This window comes from Salvelinus sp. IW2-2015, linkage group LG27, assembly GCF_002910315.2.
Source record: "Salvelinus sp. IW2-2015 linkage group LG27, ASM291031v2, whole genome shotgun sequence".
In the NCBI taxonomy this organism is placed as follows: domain Eukaryota; kingdom Metazoa; phylum Chordata; class Actinopteri; order Salmoniformes; family Salmonidae; genus Salvelinus; species Salvelinus sp. IW2-2015.
Window position 1 is genome coordinate 8,856,816 of NC_036867.1, and position 27,336 is coordinate 8,884,151.

The 27,336-nt window shown below is 42.6% G+C and overlaps 1 protein-coding gene across 10 annotated transcripts in view; it reads left to right on the forward strand.

Annotated features, from left to right (window-relative positions):
- slc12a7b (solute carrier family 12 member 7b) overlaps positions 1-27,336 on the forward strand; it is a 66,187-nt gene that overhangs the window by 19,009 nt on the left and 19,842 nt on the right. For 8 of the 10 annotated variants that reach the window (XM_023972293.3, XM_023972294.2, XM_023972299.3 and 5 more), the window contains 9 exons: positions 12,592-12,686; positions 13,145-13,282; positions 22,502-22,648; positions 24,454-24,508; positions 24,757-24,887; positions 25,046-25,287; positions 25,457-25,668; positions 26,560-26,727; positions 27,063-27,161. In XM_023972293.3, coding sequence (XP_023828061.1) covers positions 12,592-12,686; positions 13,145-13,282; positions 22,502-22,648; positions 24,454-24,508; positions 24,757-24,887; positions 25,046-25,287; positions 25,457-25,668; positions 26,560-26,727; positions 27,063-27,161 — 1,287 coding nt within the window. Of the gene's footprint in view, positions 1-51; positions 117-4,221; positions 4,394-12,591; positions 12,687-13,144; positions 13,283-22,501; positions 22,649-24,453; positions 24,509-24,756; positions 24,888-25,045; positions 25,288-25,456; positions 25,669-26,559; positions 26,728-27,062; positions 27,162-27,336 lie in introns of those variants that run through there. The other 2 variants (XM_023972301.2, XM_023972298.3) reach the window with 2 other exon arrangements.

Sequence of the window (27,336 nt, forward strand, 5' to 3'; positions counted from 1 at the left end):
TCTTTCTCCCTCCCCTATTTCTCTTTCGCTCTCTCCCCTCTCCCCTCTCACTCAGTCTCCCTCCTCTCTTTTTTTCGCTCCTTCTCTCTGGAGGCCAGCCCAGCAGCAGGGCGCACGTGAGTTCCACATGCTTCTTCATCAAATTCCCGACATGACACACACACACCACCACTCTTCTGCTTTCTCTGTCCTTCCTCTGTGCTCTTCTGTTTAGGTTCCTAGGTGTGACTATAGTCACTACTGGTGCTGGTTTATTTCTCCTCTGACATTGACTCCACTCAGCGCCTGTGGATGGCTTTAACTGCATTTTACTGTGGACAGTACAGACTCCACACCCTGCCATTCTTACTCTCCCACCACTAAGGGGCTTCGATCGACACTGTTGACATTCTTCTGTTGTTCATTCTCACTAGATAGTTTTGAGTTGGGAAAACAAGAGAACCGGAAGTGTTATGGGGCATTAGGTAGTAGGTTTTACATCCGTTATGCCCACTAATGAGATCCACTGACTGTGGATAATGCAACCAAATGAAGTGGAAACTGTAGTTCTCTTGTTTTTTGCCTTAGTTTAACAAGTTCAAATCTATTAGAGAGGAACATCCACTAGTTCTCCTGAGTCCTGGTAAATTTGCTGATTCACTCCGTCCATTGCGTCAGTTATTAAAGTGGTCAGCCCGCAGCTTGTTTTCCTACGTTTATGGTTTGGCTGCTGTGACAACCATGGGTTCTGGAATTTAGAAGGGGAAACTGGAAAACACCTGGTTCCTACTTGAGCTGATCAAATCCCTGTGCATTGCTTTGCCAAATACCGTTAGGAAGTGTACATTGCATTGGTGCTTATTGAGAGGGCAATCTTGGCCAAAAAGTAGCCTATTGTTTTGGTGCAATCGTGCTTTTCATCACGATCACACAAAGGACGCTCTCTTGATAAGAAGTGTGTGTGTGTGTGCTTGCGTGCACCAGGGCCACGTTCAGTTGCAAAACATTCTTGAACGTTGCAGATAAAAATGTCATGAATAGAGCCAACCGTATTCCTTATTCAACAGTCCATTTCTATCTGAATGTTCCAAAACGTTGCGTCCCGCTGAACGTGCCCCAGTACCTGAAGCATCTCCGACCTACCTAACAGTGACACCCTCTGGAGAAGCCTGGACTTTTCTCCATCCCGTCCATCTCTCCATTAACCCTTGTGTTTTAGAATCTATTGAGAATGAGTGGCGTACTGTGACTTGTGTAAACTTCTTCCTTACCACTCTCAGGAGTTAATGACAAGATGTTCTGAAAATCTTTAAATAAAGTATTGAAAAAATGTGATTTTTCTTTATCATGTGATGAGTGTGACTTCACCAGTTTAAGGAACTAAACTTCTTCCCACAAACGCAATGGCAAATTTCACAACCATTTTATTTCATTGCTGTCTTATTTCTCCAAACACAGCCATGACTTTATTTAGGCCTTTTGTTTGTTGAAGTATCTATCGTTTAACAGTTGTTACTGATGGAATATTTTATTCCTGAATGTGTGTGAATGAAAGAACGTCTCTTGTGGTATTAATAAAACAATCACTTTTTCACTGAACAAATTCATATAAAAGGTATCCAATTTCATGCAATTTATATTAGTAAATTAGATCATAGCTATCATGGTAGAATTGTATTTCATAAGAGGCCACAAAACAAGTTAATCAATGCCAAGCCAGTACGTGAACACTTCTCTTAGAGGAAACCATAGCAACATTGTGTTCCATCCGTGAGTTGAACAAAAGCATCAGACGTTTTTAATTTAGACTGAACACTTTCAACAGACCCTACATCCTCTTCGGATCAACCCTCACTTTGGCAAAGAGGAGAGTGGTTATTGGTTTGTTTGGCCTTAGTAATGGTCCGCTCGTCTCTGCTCACATAATGCTGGCCTGATGCATCTCTCTCTCTGACAGAGAGGAAAGAAGACAGGCTAACTAAATGGCCCTGAGACAACCTACTTCCCTGAAATACTTGTAGCAATTTCCTAGGATCCATTCAGTTGCATCTCTATGTAACATTACAAGGAGGAGCGCTGTGTAACATTACAAGGAGGAGCGCTGTGTAACATTACAAGGAGGAGCGCTATGTAACATTACAAGGAGGAGCGCTATGTAACATTACAAACAAGAGTTTTGGGATGCTATACGCTAGTAGATATATTAGGCTATGTACCTTCTTTATAGTAGATGCTGCTTGCATTATGATGTATGTGTGAGTAATTGATGTCAGTCGGTTTAAGCATCATTGAGCCTCCAGCTCCTCGCCCCCAGCTGACCCACCCTCTCTCTGTCCGTCCGTCCCTTCTCGCTCACTCACTCGCTCAGTCACTGTTACGTAATGGACAACAGTGATTTACCTGATAGTCTTAAAAGCTTACAGCTTCACAGAGTACAACAGACCTGACAGAGCCTCGGTAAGCCAAGCTCCCTCTACTCACCAAAGCATCCCTATTTTTTTTACATTTATTTCACTTTTGGTGACCGCACTGTATCTCTCTTTCACCTCATTATATATGCACACTACGCAGCACAGCCTGTACTTTAGGTTGACACTCAAACTATTTTGCTTCAATGACAAAGTGTAGGTAGTTCATCCAAGGCCATTTCAGAGGCCCAGTGACTGGATGGCAAAGCCAGGTCGTTCTAGTACTACTGTTTAGCCTCTGACCAGTGACCACCATAGGCCATTGCCTGTCCCTACCAGAGCACAGAGTTCAGTGGTGTGTGTTTATTAAAAGAACAGGATTTGGCTAATCTGGTTAAGTGATTTACTGTCTAGTTCACATGGTTTTAGAGAGGTGATTAATGGGCAGTGGACTTGGGCATTACAGTTCTCTCTCTCTCTCTGCCTGGTTACAGGTACAACGCTTGGAAAACCAGTCCACCATGTTGGCATCTGTTTGAATTCTAAATCTCAAACCTGATTGGTAAACTCTTCCTAGGACTACTTAGGCTATGGGCTGTTCCGTCACTCTCATTGACAGCCCTTTTGCTTGAAAAGTCAGGTAAAAAAGACCTTAGAATATGCAACTGTTTCTCATGGGGAAATTAAGGGAAAAGCCGTTTACCAGACCATGTCCTCTTGCTACAGCTAATAGTATTGGATTGGGTTCTATTGTTTTGTAAAGAAGTCTGTTGCAATACATCGACTGATTTAGAGATGATTTATCGTATCGTTGTCTTGTTGTTTTACTGTGTGGTTGTTTTGACCACAGTGATCTAAGGTTGGGATTAGGCTCACCTCACTAAGTCCCAGTAGTGAGGTTACAGCTCAACTGTCCACCTCCGACACCTACAGTACCATGTGACTAACGAGGAGGAGCAAAGTTGTCATATGTCAAACCCTACTAGAACTTGCATTGATCAGCTTTAGCAGGCACCGGCACCCTAGCGCAGACACCATAAACTAGGCGTCATCCCCTGCTATACTCCAAACATCCAACTGCAAAGTCAACCGAAAGTCCGACGACAGTTAAACTCATGTTCTCAAACCCAATTCTCCACTCTTAACTCACATTATTCTTGCGATAAGTGCCCTTGTTTTATCAACCGTGCTTGATGCAAAATATTCAGTCATTGATTGCACTCTCGCTTTTGCTGTTTTGTAATGAATCTGACATGTCATGGACCAGAGGCACTTGCTTAGCCATGCACGGGGCTTTCCTACGAAGGTCTCCGTTTTGTTTCAAGGCAGGCAGATCATGGATAATGTCCCTTGTGGGCATTTAGGACAGAATGTGTGTTACCATGTAGGCAATTGTGTTTGTGTTCTGAGGATGCGAGTGTCTACTGTCTGCTTGCAGGATGTGTGTGGTAATGTAAACCCTTGTTTCTGCTCTGAAGTAGAGCCACATTCACTCTGTTCAGAGGCTTGGAATATAATGGAGCGCTAGCTGTTCATGGGTAGAGGAGCAGCTGCACATCTCTCCCTCCTCCTACTTGTCTCTCTCTCACTCATCCTCTCTCCTACTCTCACTTTCTCCCTCTTCCTGCCTTCCTCTGGCCCTCTTTCACTGCTCCTCCCCTCTGAGTGTGTGTGTGTGTGTGAGAGAGAGAGAGAGAGAGAGAGTGTGTGAGGCGGTGATGATCAGGAGCGTGGTGGGGGCTGGGATGCGTGGCTGCTGCCATCTCTGTTGGCAAGTGTCACACACACACACACACACATATATACACACACACACACACACTGAGCTGGTCCTCACTCACAGAGCGCTCAGCGACGTAGCGTCTCTACCATAGCCACACAGCTCCCGGCCTCTCCTCTATCACCTGGGACCCCCGTAACAGCAGCACTACAGGGACGTCTCCCCCCTTCAGCCCCTCTCCACTCCAGCATGGAGCAAGGGGAAGGCTCGCAGTCGCGACGGAGGGGTAAGTGCCTGGGCGACTCTCACCTGGAGGATTTTTTTTAACCCCCTAGAGTCAGACTTCTATCTCGCTACGCTGGACTTTCTTACCCCCCTAGATGCAGGCTGCTACCTAGTTATCATGGGCTGCAAAGGCTGCTGTACTAACCTACTGATTGGCTATTGACAGAGCGTTCTATGGTGTTCTATAGGTTTTCTGTAGTTGTCGGCTTTCTGTTTTGTTTTGTGTGCATTTCTCTTGTAGAAGGTTTTACATTTTAGTCATTTAGCAGATGCTCTTATCCAGAGTGACTTATAGTAGTGAGTGCATACATTTTTCCAAACTTGGTATTTTAAGTGGATTTATTTATCTGGGATGACATTTGGTGTCTGTACTGGGCTTGAGTTGGTGTAAGGCGAGGTAAAGGGATTGAAGGGAATACTTTCTGACTCCCGCTCTCTCTCTCTCATACCGTGAACCATAGGCAAACTAAAATTGGGAGCGCTAGGAAGCTTACTGTACAGAGCTTCCACTGAGGGGAGCTTAGCGGTTATAAATAGTGTGTGTGTGTGGCCATTTATTACCATATAGACGGAGACACTTGGCCTCCCTATTAGTTCACTGCTACCTGAAGCTCAGTCACACAGCACAGGTGCACGGTTTCCCTTCCTTGTCTTCCTACCCTCTGTTTGAAGGAAGGAGAAATATCGACTCGTTTTGCCGAGGGATGTTCACCAATATTCCTGGTTTCTGACTTGGAAGTTTTCTTTTGCTGTGGGTCGGTTGCTGTTCCAATTTTGATACTAGCTAGACATAGGACATAGAATGAGGTAATGCACAGTGTTGGCCATGTATTGCATTCTAAGTGGCATGCAATTGTGGATATTGGAACGTAGACTTTATAGCATGGGTATTCAAATCTTGCCTTACGAGGTCCGGAGTAATGCTGTTTTTTTGTGCACCCACCTGGTGTCTCAGGTCTAAATCTTTCCCTGATTAGAGCAGGGATTCCCAAACTTTTTCACTCAGGCCGCCCTTCTAGCACTCAGGCCGCCCTTCTAGCACTCAGGCCCCCTCGGGTGTCTATTTCTATGGGAACAAGCACTGTTCACGACACTGTTCACATCCCTCATGTAGGCGGAGAGAAAATTGAACAGGTTTTAAGCTTATTTCCTGCAATTCTACACATTTTGTCATGGGGTGCAGAGAATATTGCAGTTTTAAAAGTACATTTTCTTGCAATTCTATACATTTTGCCATGCCTAATGTGTATTCATGTGATATTTGAGTGACTCAAACATTACAACAAAATGTATGGTCTAAAAAAAACTAGCTAAAAAACGTTAGCTGACATGAGCTAGTTGATCTGGACATTTCTGACAAATTATAAATAGCTCTCTAAGGTATGCAATGACTGACATGACAAGAGGAAAACTGATTATGTACTACCCAATTTCAAAATTACACCATGTGTGTTCTACAATTACAGCGTTCAAGAGTAAGTTGAAAGCCGGACTGAGTAAGACTGTCTGCAACCATTTACCTTAGCAATGAAATATTAAACATTTTAGGCCAAGATGGTGCTGTAGAGGAGTCTCTATGGAGTCTCACTTCCTGTTGGCAACTCATTGGCTACTCACAACCTTTTTCAACTCAACCAAATTTTTGTGGGACATTGCTTTGTAAAATACACATTTTCCTTCATAAATTGACTAAAGGAGTCTTGATTCTGGTCTCTTTCTCAGTTCATTAGTGCTGTTTACAGTAGACTTTGTTGCCATTGTATGCTTCATTGGAGCACATTGGTTAGGTTTTACACAACTTTCACCAATGGCACAACAGCAAGACTAGTGAGCAACATGTAAGAATGAGTCAACCCAAGAAATATAGACGATTAATATAGACGAACCTGCCCCTTCATTGTCTGACCCTCAGGTCATTGTTTTGAAAAACTCCCGGGTGGCGCAGTGGTCTAGGGCACTGCATCGCAGTGCTAGCTGCGCCACCAGAGTCTCTGGGTTCACGCCCAGGCTGGGCTGGGTTCGCGCCCAGGCTCTGTCGCAGCCGGCCGCAACCGGGAGATCCGTGGGGCGACGCACAATTGGCATAGCGTCGTCCGGGTTAGGGAGGGTTTGGCGGTAGGGAGGGTTTGGCCGGTAGGGATATCGTATGTCTCAGTATGTAAAAAAAAAAAAAAAAAAAATGTAATAAAATGTATGCACTCTACTGTAAGTCGCTCTGGATAAGAGCGTCTGCTAAATGACTAAAATGTAAATGTAAAATGTAAAAAAAGATGAATGTGTCCTCAATAACAAACCTGGTTAAATTTAAGGCAATAATATTGTCAACCTTCGTATCAGAAATCTGTTGTGCAGCCTCTCGCTCTGATCAAAACATTTGGGAATAGGAAAGTTGTGAGAACTGGAGTTAAAGGGAATGTCGGCTACTGCTGTATTCCTGGATAACAATAATTGAGGCTAAATTCATGCAGTGCAAGGTATGCAACTTCTCTGATTGGATGGACTGGGATGGCATGGGTAGTTCTGGCATGTCTGCCTGTGTTGACACCTTGTAAATTGAATTTGAACAGCTAATCCTGTCTCACGATTGCAATTGAGCTGTATAAATTCATCTTTGACTTCATTATTCCCATACCATTATTACAGAGAATCAGACAAATTATGCTACCCTCTGCATATTGGCTACTTAGCTTATTCAAGTCTGTCTCAAAATACAAAAAAAAGCTGTTCACCTGACTCGCCTTCCAAAGATATCTATAAATGCACACGTTTTGTGCTCTTGTAGGAAGCAATCACTCCCCCATTGCTGACTACACATGATCTATAACTGGGCTAATAACTAACTAACTAACTAGCAAAGGATATGAACAAATGTACAAATGTGGTCGCTAGCTCTCGCTTTGATCTCAAAACAAGCGCATCTACTCACGACCGCTGATGCTGTAAATACAGTCCAGTTCAAAGTGAATGGCAGATCCATACAATGGTCTATTTGCATATAAACCTACCACAGCTCTGAGTCGTGCCTGTCAATGCAATAGAATCCTACTCCGATGCGCTCTGCCTGCAACAAAATCTCTTGTATAGTTAGTTTTGCATAGTTCATTTTGTTTCGGTATGTTGCAATGAAAGTGGCTACTATTGCGTTGATTCGATCACAATTCCCACAGTAAAGGGAAACATTGATAGTGTTAACTAACGGGGAAAATCTTGTGCTTCTCTGCGCGGGCTGATATTTCTTCTGGGCGACAGTTCCGGGGGAGCTTCGATGGAACATTTGTTGTAGGCCTTCATCCACAGCCTCAGTAAGATGTCTGCTGCAATAACAAGAGTTTTGACTGGGATAGGCCTAACTGTTGGGTCTTTCTCAGTCCCTATATACACACAGTGCTGCAAAGGGTAGGCCCAATGTTAGACACTTACATTACGATACAGAAGAGACTCAACCACTTAACTGACCACTTCTTGGTTAGCTTGTTTAATGCATGGCCAGGCAAAGCTCTGTGGTAGTTTGATCTTTATACTATGACCTAGATGCATCAATCCATACTATGCAGTCTCCGACCAAGAGAACACAGTGAAAATGGCACCGCATGGGTCCCATATCTTCTATGTGAGCTGAACTGGGTCCGGACATGGCGTGCGAGCATTTGTTGTGCACAGATTTGGAGAAGAATGACGAGAATTCAGGTATTCTTCTAGAGCAGCCAGCCGAAGTTACGCAACATGGGGAGACATGCAACATCGCTGCGGAGAATAACAACCGCCAGCCCCATCAATGGACATGGTATACTCTTTCCCGAACCGCACCCTTTCAGACCTCTGTGTGTATGTCTCTCTCTCTCTATATATCTCCCTCTTGTGTTCTCCGTGGCCTTCTCACCCACTCTGTTCTTTCTCTCTATTGCTCTCTCCAGCTAGTGCTCTGATTTGAAGAGGTAGGCCAGTCCATTGTCTGGGCCGGAGTAGCTGCCTATCTTGAGAAGGGATGAATTTGCACGTTCAACGCCAGCGATGATGTGCCCACATGTCCGTAAACTAGGTCACCAGCTTGGCCTTAGTAGGCTAGCCTATATGAAACTGGACCGTGTCTCCTGGGACTTTTCCAACTGCTCCCTCGATGTCCCTCCCCACTCCCTCCAACACTCACCCACCTACACACTCACGCATGCTGCACACTCAGACTCATTCACTCCCCCCCTCCTCCCCACACACACTTTTAGATTCCTACATATTGGTCTTGACGGGAAGAAGAAAAAAAAGTGTTGGGAGGTTCTCTTCTGCTGTTTTACCAGTCCAGTCAATTTAAAGGAGGATTTAGGACGGAGTGTCACTTTGTTACTGTCCAAAAGCGGAAGTTGCATCACAAGTTCTCTTTCCATTTCCCATGAAAACCGGAACATCCGGTTGTTGGGGACTGGGCACAGGCTAGTTGGCACATAGACCTATCCTGTGAGTGTCAGGGATAAGTGTCAATTCCTTTGGCATGGTGAGGATGTTTTGATGCTCACTGTGGGACTTTGTATCTCATCACCTGCTGTGATGTCTGCTGGGATGTCTCATGATTGAACATGATACAGGTTTTCTGCAGAGTCTTTGGGATTGAACGCCAATATATGGCCAATATACCACGGCTAAGGACTGTTCTTGCGCACGACGCAACCCGTAGTGTCTGGATACAGCCCTTAGCCGGGGAATATTGTCCATACACCACAAACACCAGTGGTGCCTTATTGCTATTATAAACTGGTTATCAATGTAATTAGAGCAGTAAAAATAAATGTTTTGTCATACACGTGGCATACGGTCTGATATACCACGGCTGTCAGCCAATCAGCATTCAGGGCTCCAGCAACACTGTTTAAAATCTACGTTTATAGCTCTGGGAAACTGAGGATCGGTACAATGCGTTAGGTGTTTTATGTTGATTAGATTTATGAACTTCACCTGAACCTTTTGAAGTTGTTCTTTTAATATGTATTGGTTTATGACATCAGAACACGAATAACAAATGTTGAATTGTCTCTAAGCAAATGATCCCGTGTCGCTCAGTTGGTAAAGATTGGTGCTTGCAACACCAGAGTTGAGGGTTCAATTCCCACTGGGGAACAAGTATGAACTAGTTCGAAATCCACTCACTACTGTAAGTCAATCTGGATAAGATTGGCTGCTAAATTACTAAAATGTTAATTTACGTAATTTTTACTTTAACTTTCCATAGGTCATAGGACCACCTGCTATTGGAGCCATAAATAGTTGCTATAATCCCCCATTGAAAAGCAATCCTGACTTCCAGGATTCTTGCTGGATCACTCCTCCATTGACATCCTTACACTGTGGTTCTCTTACACACGTGGCATGCTGCAAGTAGACAAGTACCACACTAATATTAGACACAGCACACAGGAATTAACCCTCGGTTCAAAGGGGATTTGATGACATTGGGATTTAGCATCATTAAAGCCTGTAGAGTGTACCGTCTGTCAGTGCAAGAGTGTGACATAGAATCGCTTCCTCTTGCCTCGGACGCCGCCACACATTTACTCACATTCCCTATATTTATGTTATCCTTCCCCACACACATGATCAATTTATTTGCCATAATATCTTCCCTCTACTCTGCTTTAAAGGCCCCTATCACACAATGGCATTCTGACTTTCTTTACAACTACCACAGGGCTTAGGCTGCAAGCTTCTTATTCCCAGCAGCTGGATCAAGCAGCAAAAGTTACACAGATGAAAGCACACAGCAGTCACAGGTCACACTTCACCAGGTCTGAATGAACGAATTTGGTTGACTCACATACTCACATAAATGGGTGTGGAAAGGAGACACTGGCTATTGGGTGTTGAAAGGAGACACTGGCTATTGGGTGTGGAAAGGAGACACTGGCTATTGGGTGTGGAAAGGAGACACTGGCTATTGGGTGTGGAAAGGAGACACTGGCTAATGGGTGTGGAAAGGAGACACTGGCTAATGGGTGTGGAAAGGAGACACTGGCTAATGGGTGTGGAAAGGGAGACACTGGCTAATGGGTGTGGAAAGGAGACACTGGCTAATGGGTGTGGAAAGGAGACACTGGCTAATGGGTGTGGAAAGGAGACACTGGCTATTGGGTGTGTTGAAACGTGAGACGCTCGCAAATGGTGTCTCGGTAGCGCTATACGTAGACCTACGGTATCTTAACCCCCATTTAGAGGCGGTCTGCTATTCCGCTTACTCTAAACATTTGCTTAGCCCAATGCTCTGCAGAATGCTGGTTAAAGGGCCGGCTCGGCTCACAGTTTGGTGCCAGAATGTTCTCCCCACACGCTGTTAGGCCTCAGGTGGGCGGAATGGCAGCGTAAGCTGTGGCCAGACACATGAAAGCAGCCAACTCTGACATTCCAGTCTGCTGTGTGTTGATATACAATTCCTCACAAGAGGAAATGTCATACTATTAGCCTCTGAAAACTAGCATTAGCTAAAGTAGCATTAGATAAAATATATGGGATGAATTATGCCTGCATATTTAAGATGACGATTTTATTGTTGCAAGGTGAACAATGTAGAGCCTTATATTGCCAAATAAATTGTCTAGTGATTGCTTAATGCGATTTAGTAGGCCCTAAAACATCTTATCAACCCTTTTTGAGGGAACTTTATTTAGCAAAACAGAATAATAAGATTGCGTAATTTGCTACAATTATCTCTAATTTTCTTTTGATTGTTGTAACAAAGTCGGTTGTTAGGCCTGCTTTGGTAACACAGACCAAAATAACTCATTCCCATTGTTTGTTTAGTCTTCACGCTCTGTCTGGGTCTGTAGTTTTTCCTCTGTTGATGGTATCGGCTAGCCAGACTGACGCTAATGCTTAAACAGAGCCCATTGGAAATGATAGAGTGGCTAAATAAGAATAATCTCCACTTGTCACTGCCCTCTGTAGCAGTCATCGTTTTAGAATTTTATTGACGTTCTCTTTTCTTCTGGTTTTCAAGCATTAGCCAACTCTATTTTTAGCCTTCGACCCAATGTAATCAATGAATATTTGTTGCTTCTAGCGAACTCTAATTACGTACTCGTACTACATGTTTTTGAACCATCTCAACCATGAGGAGGATATGTGTGTGTTCGTGGTTCATCCAGAACTCCATTACAAGCTGTAATAGCTGGATCAATGAACCATTACCACCAGACATCGATCACCATCATGGCCCCCAATGTCCCAGTAAAGAAAATCTATGGGGCTGAGCTGAAACTCAGTGAAGTGAAAGTTGGAGTCATTTTCTTGTCTTCCAAACAAACTGGGTCCGTTTCCCGGTAACGATGGAACTTAGGCGCACGAGTGTTTTTAGCAATGTGCTCTATCCTACGGCGGCCAGAGATTTAACATGTGTTTCCCAAAATGCCACGCAGAGAGAACGTTCGCTAAGTGTGTCATTTTAACATGTCGATATAGATAGGATCGAAAAATAGGGAACGCTGCTTTCGGATCAGCTTTCTCTATTCAAGTCTATTTTATCATTCGATTTATTTCACAGTACTGATGATGGATCAGCTCCTAGAGCAACGGTATCACCTGCGGCTGCAAATAGAACTCAACTCAATTGATTGAACATGAAATATATTTCAATATGATTCAAATAGGCCTATAGCCTGCTGTTTATATTTTAATGCAGTCATCTCAGTTTTCATTTGAAGAATTTTTAAACTGTACGTCGCTTGTTTCTATCAATTGAAAACAGATTGGCAACTTTGTATTTCTAAGTCAACATTCTTCTGAAGTTATCTGTGGTCACAGAGAGACGGATAAACCATATGATTCTATGTTTAGTGGAGATGTTCTGTGTAGAAAGTGACACGGGAGGGTAAAAAATGATCTAACGGCACACTTAGCTGTTCTACGAGTGGTCTGAGGCACGGGTAGATTACGAGTCGTTTTCAAGTGTAACGTTAATAGCAATGGTTTTGGGAAACAGCTGTGAGATTTAGAAATGCTCCTATAAAGATTCTAGCGATTTTAACTTTTGGGAAACCAGGCCTTGTTGGTTTGAGCTTTTACCATAGGTCTTCTGGTTGATCTCTGGTTAACAGCCAGTTAACCTACTTTGTCATCCATTTACACACCTCAGCCGAACAGTCATTTTAATATTATCTTTTCCACTTCATTTACTTTAATGGAGGTTTGTTTTCTAAAAAACTGTCTCTTCTGCTTCCACAGGCGATGGCATGCCAAAGGAGAGCAGTCCGTTCATAAACAACACAGACAATGACAAAGGGAATCTATACGATGGGAAGAACATGGCCCTCTTTGAGGTAACTGTCAACATCCAACAGCCTTGATTAATATATAAAATTATCTGTAGTATTTCATTTGACCTTTGACCTAAGCTTTGACTTAGGTCTGTTGGTCAGGGATTCAATGCTAAATGGAGTGGGACAAAAACTGTGCGGAAGGGGCTTTCTCTGTTATTTCTATCCACTGTCTAATGCCATTTGGCTGCTCTAACCTCTCTATGGTAGTGATACATTATATTGAATCCTATGAATAACATGAATTATGGACTGTGAAATCTATTTCTACTACTCTACTATAATTTGATCCAGCGAAGCTTTTCTAATCTCCTTTGATTTCTCTACAGTTTCTAAATTCCTCTTGACCGTTTCTCCCATCATTGCAGTTCTCAAGTTATTTCCTTGACCCATATGCAGAGAGCTTGAATGCTAAGAGGTGTTATGACACTTTTTGTGTTATGGTATTTTTTTGCTCACAGGAAGAGATGGACAGCAACCCCATGGTGTCCTCTCTGCTCAACAAGCTGGCTAACTACACCAACCTCACCCAGGGGGTGAAAGAGCACGAGGAGGCAGACGACGATGAGGGGTCTGCCAAGACTAAGAAACCAGTCAAGGTAAGCCTGTCGTCTCCACATTGTGTGGACAATAACGTTTTAAAATTCTATTTCTAAATTTTGAGATCCACTTAGTGACACAATCCACTTCCGTGCACATCCGACTCCTACTGCCTGATATTGGTGATAATGACAAAGCAAATGTAATCCTCTCAACGTGGGGACTTTGTGGCTGTTCTGAAGTGTGGCGGAAGAAATAGCTTTGTTTGGACTGTTGGTACTGTAGATGGAACAGCCTATGGTTTCAAGTCTATAAAATGTCTTCAATTGGTTAGTGTATCCCATCATGCGTGTTTTCTGCTGATTTTATTGTACCCTTTTTGAAAAACTGCTGAATTAATGATTGCAGAACAGGGTCTTTGACCAGAGCAAACATTCATTGTGCAGCACGTGTGCAGCACGAAGAACATGCAAACATTCCCACTTTGTTTGTCTACACTGTGATTGATCAGTGTTGCCTTTATACTTACTAACCCAACTTCTTCTATCTATCCTAGACTATGGTGACATGTATTACAACACGAATAAGACCTTACTTTGTGAATCAGATGTCATTTATAACAATCTTTGCAGATGAATTATTGAATACCATTATAAGACATCATTGCACAAAATATGAATCACTGAATTGTCTGTCACTCCCAAACAGAACACAACTGCATTGGTACCAATTTATTTTTGAGTGTATCAACTTAAATTTCCCTGTATATATTAACGAACACCTAACTTTACAAGAGTCACACTACTCCTTTCGACAACAGCAGCAATTACAAACTCCAAGGGTACGTCATGAGGTTAGAGTAAGATCTTTCAGATACAAAGGCCCAACTGGAATACTTCAGAAATCAGGGCATTACAATCACACAGTGATTTAAGAAAGCCCGTTTTCACATGTTAAGAACAAACTGTGTTTTTAACTAATAGAAACATGTGCAGATATTTGTAAATAAAAATGTATGTACTATGACTTCAGAAAGTATTCATACTCCTTATTCCATATTTTGTTGTGTTACAGCCTGAATTCAAAATGGATCCAATATTTTTTTTCTGACCCATACCCCATAATGACAAAGTGAAAACAAGTTTTTAGACATTTTTGCACATTCCTTGAAAATGAAATACAGAAATTTCTCATTTACATAATTATTCACACCACTGCGTCAATACTTTGTAGAAGCACCTTTGGCGGTGATTACGAGTATTTTTGGGTACACCTAGATTGTATAATATTTGCCAATTATTCTTTCAAAAATGATTCAAGCACTGTCAAGTTGATTGTTGATCATTGCTAGACAGCCATTTTCAATTCTTGCCAAAGATTTAAGTCAAAACTGTAACTATGCCACTCAAGAACATTGAATGTCATCTTGGTAAGCAACAACAGTGTAAATAGATATAGAATAAAAATACTTAATGACTGGGTTGCGTCTCTGGCAACCTAACCGCTAGAATGAACGGCCTGCCGGCTTGGCTCGCAACCATAGATGTGTCGGGGCAAGACCTATATTTTTGTTGAGGGATGAAATAGTAACCTATGAATACAATTATTAAAATTAAAGTTTTTTTTATTTAATTGGTAACCCATTGGAGAAAACCAATTGTACACTCGAGGTTTTGCAACGGCTGTACACTCGAGGTTCTTACCATGGCTGTGCTGATCTATGGTACTCGGCTCCGCCTCATACCTATGACCGCAGCACAGCCGTGCTAAAAAAAGTTGTTTAGCACACTGTCTCGTGTACAAGTTCTTTATTCCGAATCTGTTTTAAAAAATGTATTATTTTTCTCCTGTCACAGCCATTTAACTCTAACTGTTTTAAAGTCACCATTGGCCTACTGTTGAAATCCCTGAGCGGTTTCCTTCCTCTCCGGCAACCAAGTTAGGAAGGACGCCTGCATCTTTGTAGTAACTGGGTCTATTGATACACCATCCAAAGTGTAATTAATAACTACACCATGCTCAGAGATATTCAATGTCTTTTTTTATTTTTTTTTACCCATTTTCCAATAATTGCCCTTCTTTGCAAGTTATTGGAAAATCTCCATGGTCTTTGTGGTTTAATCTGTGTTTGAAATTCACTTCTCGACTGAGGGACCTTAAAGATAATTGTATGTGTGGGGTACAGATATGAGGTAGTTATTCACAAATCATATTAAACACTATTATTGACATAGAATGAGTCCATGCAACTTATTATGTAATTTGTTAAGCACGTTTTTACTCCTGAACTTATTTAGACTTGCCATAAAAAAGGGGTTGAATACTTATTGACTCAAGACATTTCAGCTTTTCATTTTGTATTCATTAAAAACAATATCTACAAAAAGAATTCCGCTTTGACATTATGGGCATTGTGTGTAGATCAGGGACACATAATCTAAATGTAATCATTTTAAAATTCAGGCTGTAACACAACAAAATGTAAAATAAGTCAAGGGGTGTGAATACTTTATGTATGTATTATAGGCACTTAATTTTATTAGTTATATTAGTAGTTGTAGCAGTTGTCTTCATTAGTTGTATTGTTAGTTGTTTTTGTTAGTTGTATTAGTAGTTGTAGCAGTTGTTTTTATTAGTTGTAGGCCTTAGTAGTTGTACAACTTTTTTTTATGCTGTTAATGTACAGTACCAGTCAAAAGTTTGGAGACCTACTTTATCTGTATTTTTACTATTTTCTACATTGTAGAATAGTAGTGAATACATAAAAACTATGAAATAACACACATGGAATCATGTATTAACCAAAAAAGTGTTAACAAATCAAAATATATTTCAGATTTTTATTCTGCAAAGAGCCACCCTTTGCCTTGATGACAGCTTTCCACACTCTTGGCATTCTCTCAACCAGCTTCACCTGTAATGCCTTTCCAACAGTCTTGAGTTCCCACATATGCTGAGCACTTGTTGGCTGCTTTTCCTTCACTCTGCGGTCCAAATCATCCCAAACCATCTTAATTGGGTTGAGGTTGGGTGATTGTGGAGGCCAGGTCATCTGATGCAGCACTCCATCACTCTCCTTCTTGGTCAAATAGCCCTTACACCACCTGGAGGTGTGTTGGGTCATTGTCCTGTTGAAAAACAAATGACAGTCCCACTAAGCGCAAAGCAGATGGGATGGCGTATCGCTGCAGACTGTTGTGGTAGCCATGCTAGTGAAGTGTGCCTTGAATTCTAAATAAATTACTGACAGTGTCACCAGCAAAGCACCATCACACTTCCTCCTCCATGCTTCACGGTGGAAACCACACATGCGGAGATCGTCCGTTCACCTACTCTGCGTCTCACAAAGACACGGCTGTTGGAACCAAAAATCTCAAATTTGGACTCATCAGACCAAAGGACAGATTTCCACCAGTCTAATGTCCATTGCTTGTGTTTCTTGTCCCAATCAAGTCTCTTCTTATTATTGGTGTCCTTTTAGTAGTGGTTTCTTTGCAGCAATTTGACCATGAAGTCCTGATTCACCCAGTCTCCTCTGAACAGTTGATGTGTCTGTTACTCGAACTCTGTGAAGCATTTATTTGGGCTGCATTTTCTGACGCTGGTAACTCTAATGAACTTATCCTCTGCAGCAGAGGTAACTCTGGGTCTTCCATTCCTGTGACGGTGCTCATGAGAGCCTGTTTCATCAGTGCTTGATGGTTTTTGCGACTGCACTTGAAGAAACGTTCAAAGTTCTTGCAATGTTCTGCATTGACTGACCTTCATGTCTTAAAGTAATGGTGGACTGTCGTTTCTCTTTGCTTATTTGAGCTGTTCTTGCCATGATATGGACTTGGTCTTTTACCGAATAGGGCTAACTTCTGTATACCACCGCTATCCTTGTCACAACACAACTGATTGGCTCAAACGCATTAAGGAAAGAAATTCCACAAATGAGCTTTTAACAAGGCACACCTGTTAATTGAAATGCATTCCAGGTCACTACCGAAGCTGTCATCAAGGCCAAAGGGTGGCTACTTTGAAGAATCTCAAATATAAAATATTTTACACTTTTTTTGGTTACTACATGATTCCATATGTGTTATTTAATAGTTTTGATGTCTTCACTATTATTCTACAATGTAGAAAATAGTAAAAATATAGAAAAACCCTTGAATGAGTAGGTGTCCAAACTTTTGACTGGTACTGTATGTTTTATTATTATTTAATTGTTATTATTATTGGATAGTAGTTGACATTTTTATTGTTACTGTGTGTGTGTATGCACAGTTAATGTCAGAAGATTACATACACCTTAGCCAAATACATTTACACTCAGTTTTTCACAATTCCTGACATTTAATCCTAGTAAAAATTCCCTGTCTTAGGTCAGTTAGGATCACCACTTTATTTTAAGAATGGGTTAGGGTTAGGGTTAAGCCATTTTGCCACAACTTTGGAAGTATGCTTGGGGTCATTGTCCATTTGGAAGACCCATTTGCGACCAAGCTTTAACTTCCTGACTGATGTCTTGAGATGTTGCTTCAATATATCCGCATAATTTTCCTTCCTCATGATGCCATCTATTTTGTGAAGTGCACCAGTCCCTCCTACAGCAAAGCACCCCCACAACATGAAGCTGCCACCCCCGTGCTTCACGGTTGGGATGGTGTTCTTCGGCTTGCAAGCCTCCCCCTTTTTCCTCTAAACATAACGATGGTCATTATGGCCAAACAGTTCTATTTTTGTTTCATCAGACCAGAGGACATTTCTCCAAAAAGTACACTCTTTGTCCCCATGTGCAGTTGCAAACCGTAGTCTGGCTTTTTTATGGCGGTTTTGGAGCAGTGGCTTCTTCCTTGCTGAGTGGCCTATCAGGTTATGTCGATATAGGACTCGTTTTACTGTGGATATAGATACTTTGTAAATGTTTCCTCCAGCATTTTCACATGGTCCTTTGCTGTTGTTCTGGGATTGATTTGCACTTTTCGCACCAAAGTACGTTCATCTCTAGGAGACAGAACACTACTCCTTCCTGAGCGGTATGACGGCTGCGCGGTCCCATGGTGTTTATACTTGCGTACTATTGTTTGTACAGATGAACGTGGTGCCTTCGGGCGTTTGGAAATTGCTCCCAAGGATGAACCAGACTTGTGGAGGTCTACAATTTTTTTCTGAGCTCTTGGCTGATTTCTTTTGATTTTCCCATGATGTCAAGCAAAGAGGCACTTGAGTTTGAAGGTATGCCTTGAAATACATCCACAGGTACACCTCCAATAGACTCAAATGATGTCAATTAGCCAATCAGAAGCTTCTAAAGCCATGACATAATTTTCTGGAATTTTCCAAGTCAACTTAGTGTATGTAAACTTCTGACCCACTGGAATTGTGATACAGTGAATTATAAGTGAAATAATCTGTCTGTAAACAATTGTTGGAAAAATTACTTGTGTCATGCACAAAGTACATGTTGTAACCGACTTGCCAAAACTATAGTTTGTTAACAAGAAATTTGTGTAGTGGTTGAAAAACGAGTTTTAATGACTCCAACCTAAGTGTATGTAAACTTCCATATATGTGTGTGTGTGTGTGTGTGTGTATGTATATATATATGTGTGTGTATGTATAATAATTTGTTTTGACACTGCAAAATGTTAAATAAATAAATACTTGTTATGCTCCAAGAAAGCCACCACCACACCCTCCCATAAAGAAATCAAACGACTCTGGCCACCACAACGACATCAAAAACACATTCTTGTCATATTTCTCACAGACGGTTGTTTTCTTCAGGAAATGTGGTCAAAACAGCAAGAATTGAATGCATGTCAGAATCCGAAGTGGAGCCCTAGTTCTTTGTATAGTGCACTAATTTTAACCAGAGCTCTGGTCACATAGTGCGCTATATGAGATAAGCTTTCATTTCGGACGCATCCTAGGTCTGGGTGTTGTGCAATAGGCTTTGCAGAGCACCCCCTCCTGAAATAGTTAGATTTTTTTACCTTTATTTAACTAGGCAAGTCAGTTCAGAACAAATTCTTATTTACAATGACCGCCTACCCCGGCCAAACTCTAAACCGGACGACACTGGGCCAATTGTGCGCCGCCCTATGGAACTCCCAATCACGGCCTGTTGTGATACAGCCTGGAATTGAACCAGGGTCTGTAATGACGCCTCTCGCACTGAGATGCAGTGCCTTAGACCGCTGCACATCTCGGGAGACCCAAGGGGCATGTGGTCCCATGGGGTGAAAAGCATGGTTGATAATCATTCATGCAACCTCTTTTTCTACTGGGCTGAATTTATCTGGTGTTCTGTTGTGTTGTCCTTTAAAGGGGCAATCTACAGTTTGAACAATAACAAAGCGGACACCCCGCCACTGATTTGCTAAACAGCTGAGGGATGGGGCTGGAGAAATATAACCACTCTCAAAGTCATGGACTGACCATCCATGATATAAACATTATAGGTTTAACCATGTTTTCAGCTACACAGTGTTTTGTTTAAAATGACATTGTTTGCAAACAAATGCTTTTATTTTTGGTTTTGATGGGGTGTGACAGTTGAACTAAGCTCATGAAGCTTCGAAGTTATTTTCTTCAAGAATCAATGGTTATTTACAGTGCATTCAGAAAGTATTCAGACCCCTTGACTTTTTACACATTTTGTTACGTTACAGCCTTATTCTAAAATTGATTAAATAGTTTTTCCCCCATCAATCTACACACAATGCCGCATAATGACAAATCAAAAACGGGTTTTTAGATTTCTTTGTAAATGTATAAAATAAAAACGGAAATATCACATTTACATAAGTATTCAGAGCCTTTACTCTGTACTTTGTTGAAGCACCTTTGGCAGCGATTACATCCTTGAGTCTTCTTGGGTATGACGCTACAAGCTTGGCACACCTGTATTTGGAGAGTTTCTCCCGTTCTTCTCTGCAGATCCTCTCCAGCTCTGTCAGGTTGGATGGGGAGCGTCGCTGCACAGCTATTTTCCGGTCTCTCCATAGATGTTTGATCGGGTTCAAGTTTGGGCTCTGGCTGGGCCACTCAAGGACATTCAGAAACTTGTCCCGAAGCCACTCCTGTGTTATCTAGGCTGTGTGCTTATGGTTGTGGTTCTGTTGGAAGGTGAACCTTCGCCCCAGTCTGAGATCCTGAGCGCTCTGGAGCAGGTTTTCATCAAAGAGCACTCTGTACTTTGCTCGGTTCATCTTTCCCTCGATCCTGACTAGTCTCCCAGTACCTGCCGCTGAATGGTGCCATGTTTAGTCCAGACGTGACGCTTGGCATTCAGTCCAAAGAGTTCAATCTTGGTTTCATCAGACCAGATAATCTTGTTTCTCATTGTCTGAGAGTCGTTTAGGTGCCTTTTGGCAAACTCCAAGCGGGCTGTCATGTGCCTTTTTTACTGAGGATTGGCTTCCGTCTGGCCACTCTACCATAAAGGCCTGATTGGTGGAGTGCTGCAGAGATGTTTGTCCTTCTGGAAGGTTTTCCCATCTCCACAGAGGAACTCTGGAGCTCTGAGTGACATTCGGGTTATTGGTCCCCTCCATGACCAAGGCCCTTCTCCCCAATTCCTCAGTTTGGCCAGGCGGCCAGCTCTAGGAATAGTCTTGGTAGTTCCAAATTTAAGAATGGTGGAGGCCACTGTGTTCTTGTGGACCTTCAATGCTGCAGACATTTTTTGGTACCCTTCCCTAGATTTGTGCTTCGACACAGTCGTGTCTCAGAGCTCTACGGACAATTCTTTCAACCTAATGGCTTGGTTTTTGCTCTGACATTCTCTGTCAACTGTGGGACCTTATATAGACAGGTGTGTGCCTTTCCAAATCATGTCCTGTCAATTGAATTTACCACAGGTGGGCTCCAATCAAGTTGTAGAAACATCTCAAGGATGATCAATGGAAACAGGATGCACCTGAGCTCAATTTTGAGTCTCATAGCAAAGTGTCTGAATACTTATGGAAATAAGTTCTTTGTTTTTTTATACATTTGCAAACATATCTAAAAACCTGTTCACTTCGTCATTATGGGGTATTGTTTGTAGATTGATGAGGACAACATTTATTTAGTACGTTTTAGAATAAGGTTGTAATGTAACAAAATGTGGAAAAAGTCAAGGGGTCTGAATACTTTCCGAATGCACTGTATCATAAATTTACGAGTAAAAAAAATAACGATGTTTATGAACAAACCTCATTCTCTTCCACGGGTCTGACACAACCCAGCCCTTTATACTTCTTCTCTCACGGTTTCAGCCTGGAGGAACCTTTTATTAAGTTGTTCTTCCAAGCCAGTTTGTTGCTAAAAATCTAAAGAAAATACCCACACTGTTTTCCAAGTGGTGCTGCAATTCCACAGTAACCACAGCCTCTGTCCCATGCCAATTGCCCCATCACATGTTCTGCATGGAGACCAGATGCGGATAGGCATTTCTGATTGGTGCTAGAGTGCCAAGGATGGAGTGAGAATAACACCCCTGGCCTGTCCAGTCCTCCACTCTCAGAACAGGATAGTGGGACTTTCCTTTAGTTATAGGTTGAGAGATGGTCGAAAAGGTAGCTACAACTTTGAAGAAATAGGGGACGGTACTCTACATTCAGGTCCATTTCCGTTTCTTTTAACAATCGCGGTATCCCCTCCTTTTTTGAGCTGTTGCGATCCAATTTCTTGAATGGATCTGTGAGGGCGATACCTGTGATGAAAGTTCTGGAAAGTTTAATCACAGTGCAGGGTAGAACTGTTTGCTTCGCTGTACATTTTCCAGGAGGTGATAAGGTCAAGATATTGATTATACTCTGAGAATGGGACATTTTCCTCCAGCAACAATGCTTGTACTGTATCTCCATGACTCCTTGGTATATTTTTGACCTTGAATGCATGTATTTATCAAAAAACACTAATTGGTGGGGTGTTTGATTTCAATTGCGGGAAACAAGGATTTAATTCAATGTATCTTACAAATGTGTTATTAAGCTCCTGGCCAAGGCAATGCGTCATATGGCACCAGACCAGACAATAATATTTAATGGTTAAAGAAAAATGCATTTTCCGATGCTTTTCACTTGGGCATTTTGTCCTAATAGTGGGTTTGAGTAATATTTATAGTTGCGTGGTACACTATGATGGTGGATGGGATTTCCCCCATATCAAATTGTCATGACAGATAATAGAAAGCAATATCTTAAATGTAATCCATTATAAATACTACAGTAGGTGAATATGATTGATATCGTGAAACTGACCTCCTTTACCTGTCGTCACCCTGCCCCCTCCCTTCTCAGAGTCCTGCGTTGGGCACATTAATCGGGGTGTACCTGCCCTGTCTGCAGAACATCCTGGGGGTCATCCTGTTCCTGCGCCTCACCTGGATCGTGGGCACAGCTGGCATCATGGAGTCCCTGGCCATTGTGGTTATGACCTGTTCCTGTGTAAGTAATATATTAATATTCTTATTTATCCAAAGCGACCTAGTCATGTGTGGATACATTTTATGTATGGGGGTAATTTATTTATTTCAAAACCTCCCTTTGTACAACATTTTTGAAGGCTGTGGTCATTGATGTGAATACTAACAGTATGTATATTATAAACTGTGCAGACAATGCCATCAGAATCTGCTAAATTACCAACCCATTTTGAATTGGTGGTGTTGTGTTAGTGTGAGAATAAGATTGAAAGGGAGGCAGTGTGAGAAAGAGAGCGGGAGAAAGATTGAGGGGGAGTGAGTGATTTAGTCAGTCCTGGTCACTGATCCCCCTATATTTAGCCGTGAATCTCGACTTAGAGGGACGTAGAGCTCCCGCTACTGATGACACCTGGCAGCTTGATATCTAATCCTCTCTGTCTTGTCTCGCCACAAGCCTCTCTGACACACAGGGGCCTGGCTATATTTATTAACCCAGCCCCCTCAGACAATGGTTCCTCAAACCTTTGGTGCGGCGGGAGAGAGAAAGGCTTAAGGCTAGGCTCGAGATTGTGCCCTTCCTGTCTTTGCGCTATCGGACGGAAGTACTCTCCTCCTCGCCCATCGGCTTAAGAGCTATGAACAATAGAAGCCACGCGACTCCCAGTGTGTTACCTAATGACTGTAATGGATTGAGCAGCTTTAGTGTGTGTGTGTGTGTGTGTGTGTGTGTGTGTGTGTGTGTGTGTGTGTGTGTGAATCTGTTGCTGTTGCTGTCTCTGTCATCCAAGAGCCACTGCTCGTCAAAATGTGTCGACATGATCACTAAAGTAATAGTAGGCTTTAATTGTGATTGGCATACAGTTTAGCAGGGGTGTGAACCAATATTGTTTTGGACATGTGGAAGATGAGTTCACACAACTACGAATAAATGCTTTCTGTCCTCTAGTAGGAATATGAATGAAGAAACGGTTTCTAACTTTCTACATGGCTAAATGCAAGGTATGTCAGTAAAGAATTGAAAGAATAGCCTACTTGTGCAGGAGACATGAGCCAGTGTACAACGCTCACCTATTCGATGCAATCAGAAATGCATAAAGAACCTTCATTTACTTTAAGGTTGTTGTGGAAAGGGTTCTATCTGAAACCAAAAGGGTTCTACCTGGATCCAAAAAGGGTTCTTCAAAGGGTTCTCCTATGGGGACAGCCGAAGACCCCTTTTTAGGTTCTAGATGGCACCTTTTTTCCTGAGTGTGTCATTTGTGTCTTCATAGATACACACATTCATCCTGTTCACTTCCACCTGGCTAGACATAGACACTGGACAGCACTTTCCATTTCACTCATTCCACACAACAGACACCAATGTAGTCTTCTGTTGAATGCTGCTTCCATTCAAATGGATAAGCTGTCTTTAGGGGGTAAATTGCCAGCTAATTGGCTTTTCTCCAGTTCAGCACATGGCCTGAAAGAAAATCAGGAAGCAGGGGACAGGGATTTATTTTGGTCAATCATTGCCACCCGTGTCAGCTCAAGGGCAGGAGGAGTGTTATGTAACCACCAACCAGTCAGATACAAATATCTTTGAAACCCATGAAACACTCCCAAAACAGACCATTTTCACGAAAACGGGGTTCATATCAATTACCCAGCCGCCCACGATTGTGTTCCCAAAGATTTATAAGCCATAGCTGAGTCGTTTAGCCACTAAATATAGGATAAGCTCCCCTTTTTGATTCTTTTTCTGTAGATTCCATGAGGTTTAGATTCAAAAATACTGCTTCTGCTGAACCTAATCTAATATTTTGAGATTCTTTCCCCTCTTTGCAGACAATGCTGACCGCCATATCAATGAGTGCCATTGCTACGAATGGTGTGGTTCCAGGTAGGTTTCCAACATGGATAATGGTACATTTCTACTTTTTCAAAATACAATTGAGCTGCCCTATAATTCTCTTCACCTCAAGACATTACATTGAATTTCAACTTCAAATGAAGATTAAATCGATTAGCGAGTTGGGTTCCAGCACCAGAGGGAACAATACCACTACTATACCACTACACTACACCCTAAAGTGAGTTCCCCAAAGGCTGTGGTTGTGACTGACTCTGTCCCCCGTTGTTGGTCTGTAGCTGGAGGCTCCTACTACATGATCTCCAGGTCCTTGGGGCCAGAGTTCGGCGGGGCCGTGGGGCTCTGCTTCTACCTGGGGACCACTTTCGCTGGCTCCATGTACATCCTCGGTACTATAGAGATTCTACTGGTGAGTATCCTTTGCAAAGATACCATCATTTTTGTGACCACCTGCTCTGAACCGATAACAACACTGCAAGATAAGGCTGGTTTTTGAACGTGCAAAAATGCTGTACCTTTACTGAACTGAACTTCCCTGTTGACACCCCGTCTCCCTTCTCTTCCCAGACCTACATTGTGCCTAGCGCGGCCATCTTCAAGGCAGAGAAGAAGGAGGATGAGGCGGAGGCACTGCTCAACAACATGCGGGTGTACGGCACCTGCTGCCTCACCCTGATGTCCCTGGTGGTGTTCGTGGGTGTCAAGTACGTCAACAAGCTGGCCTTGGTCTTCCTGGCCTGTGTCATTCTCTCCATTCTGGCCATCTACGCCGGAGTCATCAAGACCGCCTTCGAACCGCCAGAATTCCCGTGAGTCTAAACTCAGCCTTGTATAAAAATACAACCAGAAACATCTAGAAGAGATCACACACATGACTCTTACCTCGGATCATAAGTCTCCTCAGAACGTCAAAGGTCTCTGTTTTTTTTGTTTGTCAAATGTAATATTTCAATGTTTCGTTCTATGTCCTCCTCCCAGCATTTGCCTGTTGGGGAACCGCACGCTGCAGAACCACAACTTCGACCAGTGCTTGAAGACGATGGAGGTGGACAACGTGACGGTCACCACCAAGCTGTGGTCCCTGTTCTGTGACTCTCCAGACCTCAACGCCACCTGCAACGAGTACTTCACCCTAAACAACGTCACTGTGATCCAGGGCATCCCTGGCCTGACCAGCGGTGTCATCAGAGGTGACGGGCTACCTTTACAAAGATTGTTTTAGACGGTGGCTATCTGTTCTATTCATGAATTGGCATTTTGTTACGGCAGATTTCCCCTAATGCATATAATGAGATCTACAAAACTGATTTGGGATTAAATTATCCCAACAAACTTTGATTGTGCGGTAAACTATACCTTAATGTAAAGCCTCTGCTTCCTCTGTCTTACGACCCCTATTCTAATGGAAACCCGGATTACGATCATTAGTTTATTTGTAAAGCATAATGCTCTATATGCTCCTCTGACTACTTACTATATTGCCTTTGAAGCGCTTGTGAAAATTAGATTAGGAAGATGTACAGGAAACGTGATCCATTCCTGAGATCCAACAGAGTGATGCTTGAAGAAAGTCTTGTCGACGTGTTCCCTGGCTTATTTACTGACAGGATATTTTTTATATGATAGATGGGACTGTCTTCAATTCAGTCAGCCCAGTATCATCTAGATCCATCATAGATTTATGCTGAGCTGCAGGGCTACCACAGCCTCCAGAAGACTTTACACGGTCATAGTTTTGGGTTACCACAACGTCCAAGATGTTCAGGACATTCCAAATCTCTGACATTGATGTCCACTCCCCCATCATCACTTCCAAAGTCCTCAAATTCCCGAAGTTATGGAATTGGGCATGTGCTGACAGGTGATTGATGAGTTCCATATGAACTCTGTGTTCTTCCTTCAGGATAGTGACTAGTGATCTTTCTCCCTTCCTCTCTCTCTTTCCCCTTCCTTCCTTCTCCCTCCCTCCCTCTCGCTCTGTTAACCACCCCCCATCTCCCCCATCCCTCTCCCACCGCTCTTTTCTCCCTATCTCCTAACCACCGCTCCACTCCCTCTCCTTCTGCTCCCCCCTCATATAGATAACATCTGGGGGGACTACGGTCCTAATGGCATGCTGGTAGAGAATAAGCACCAGGCATCGGAGCCGGCTGCAGACACATCCCAGGACATCTACATGCCATACGTGGCCAACGACATCACCACCTTCTTCACCCTGCTGGTGGGGATCTACTTCCCCTCCGTCACTGGTACGTTCACATGGACATCCACTTGTCCGGGAAGCGTTGCTAGGGTACACAATAGTGGATCTTTGTAGATAGAAGGTGCTCTTTGGGAAAGGGATTAAGACCAAGGCACGTTCACTTGGTTCAATTGGTTATTCGGTTAACACTTTAGAAGAACTTTCATTAATAAGTAGTAAGTAAGCTATTTATAACTTTTATAACTTTATTTTTTATTTTTACATGAACTGTTGTTGCTGTGTTGATGGTAGACAGTAACCCGACCTAGACCCACCAAAGTACAAGCAGCAGCACAGCTCTTACTTGATAATGTTATAATACTTGCTTTCCCCTCTTCACAGGAATCATGGCTGGATCCAACAGGTCTGGTGATCTGAGGGACGCCCAGAAGTCCATCCCCATAGGAACCATCATGGCCATCGCCACCACCACCTTCATCTGTATCGTTAATGACAGCAACAACAGCCCAACCATACACGTGTCTAATAGGACACATTTAAGCACCTACCAAATTATTATAAAACATGACAAGTCATTGTGTTGTTATATGTAAACTGTAAAGCTAAGTTGTGTTCATTTGGGCACTCCATAGGAAAACGTAGCAAAACATTTTGC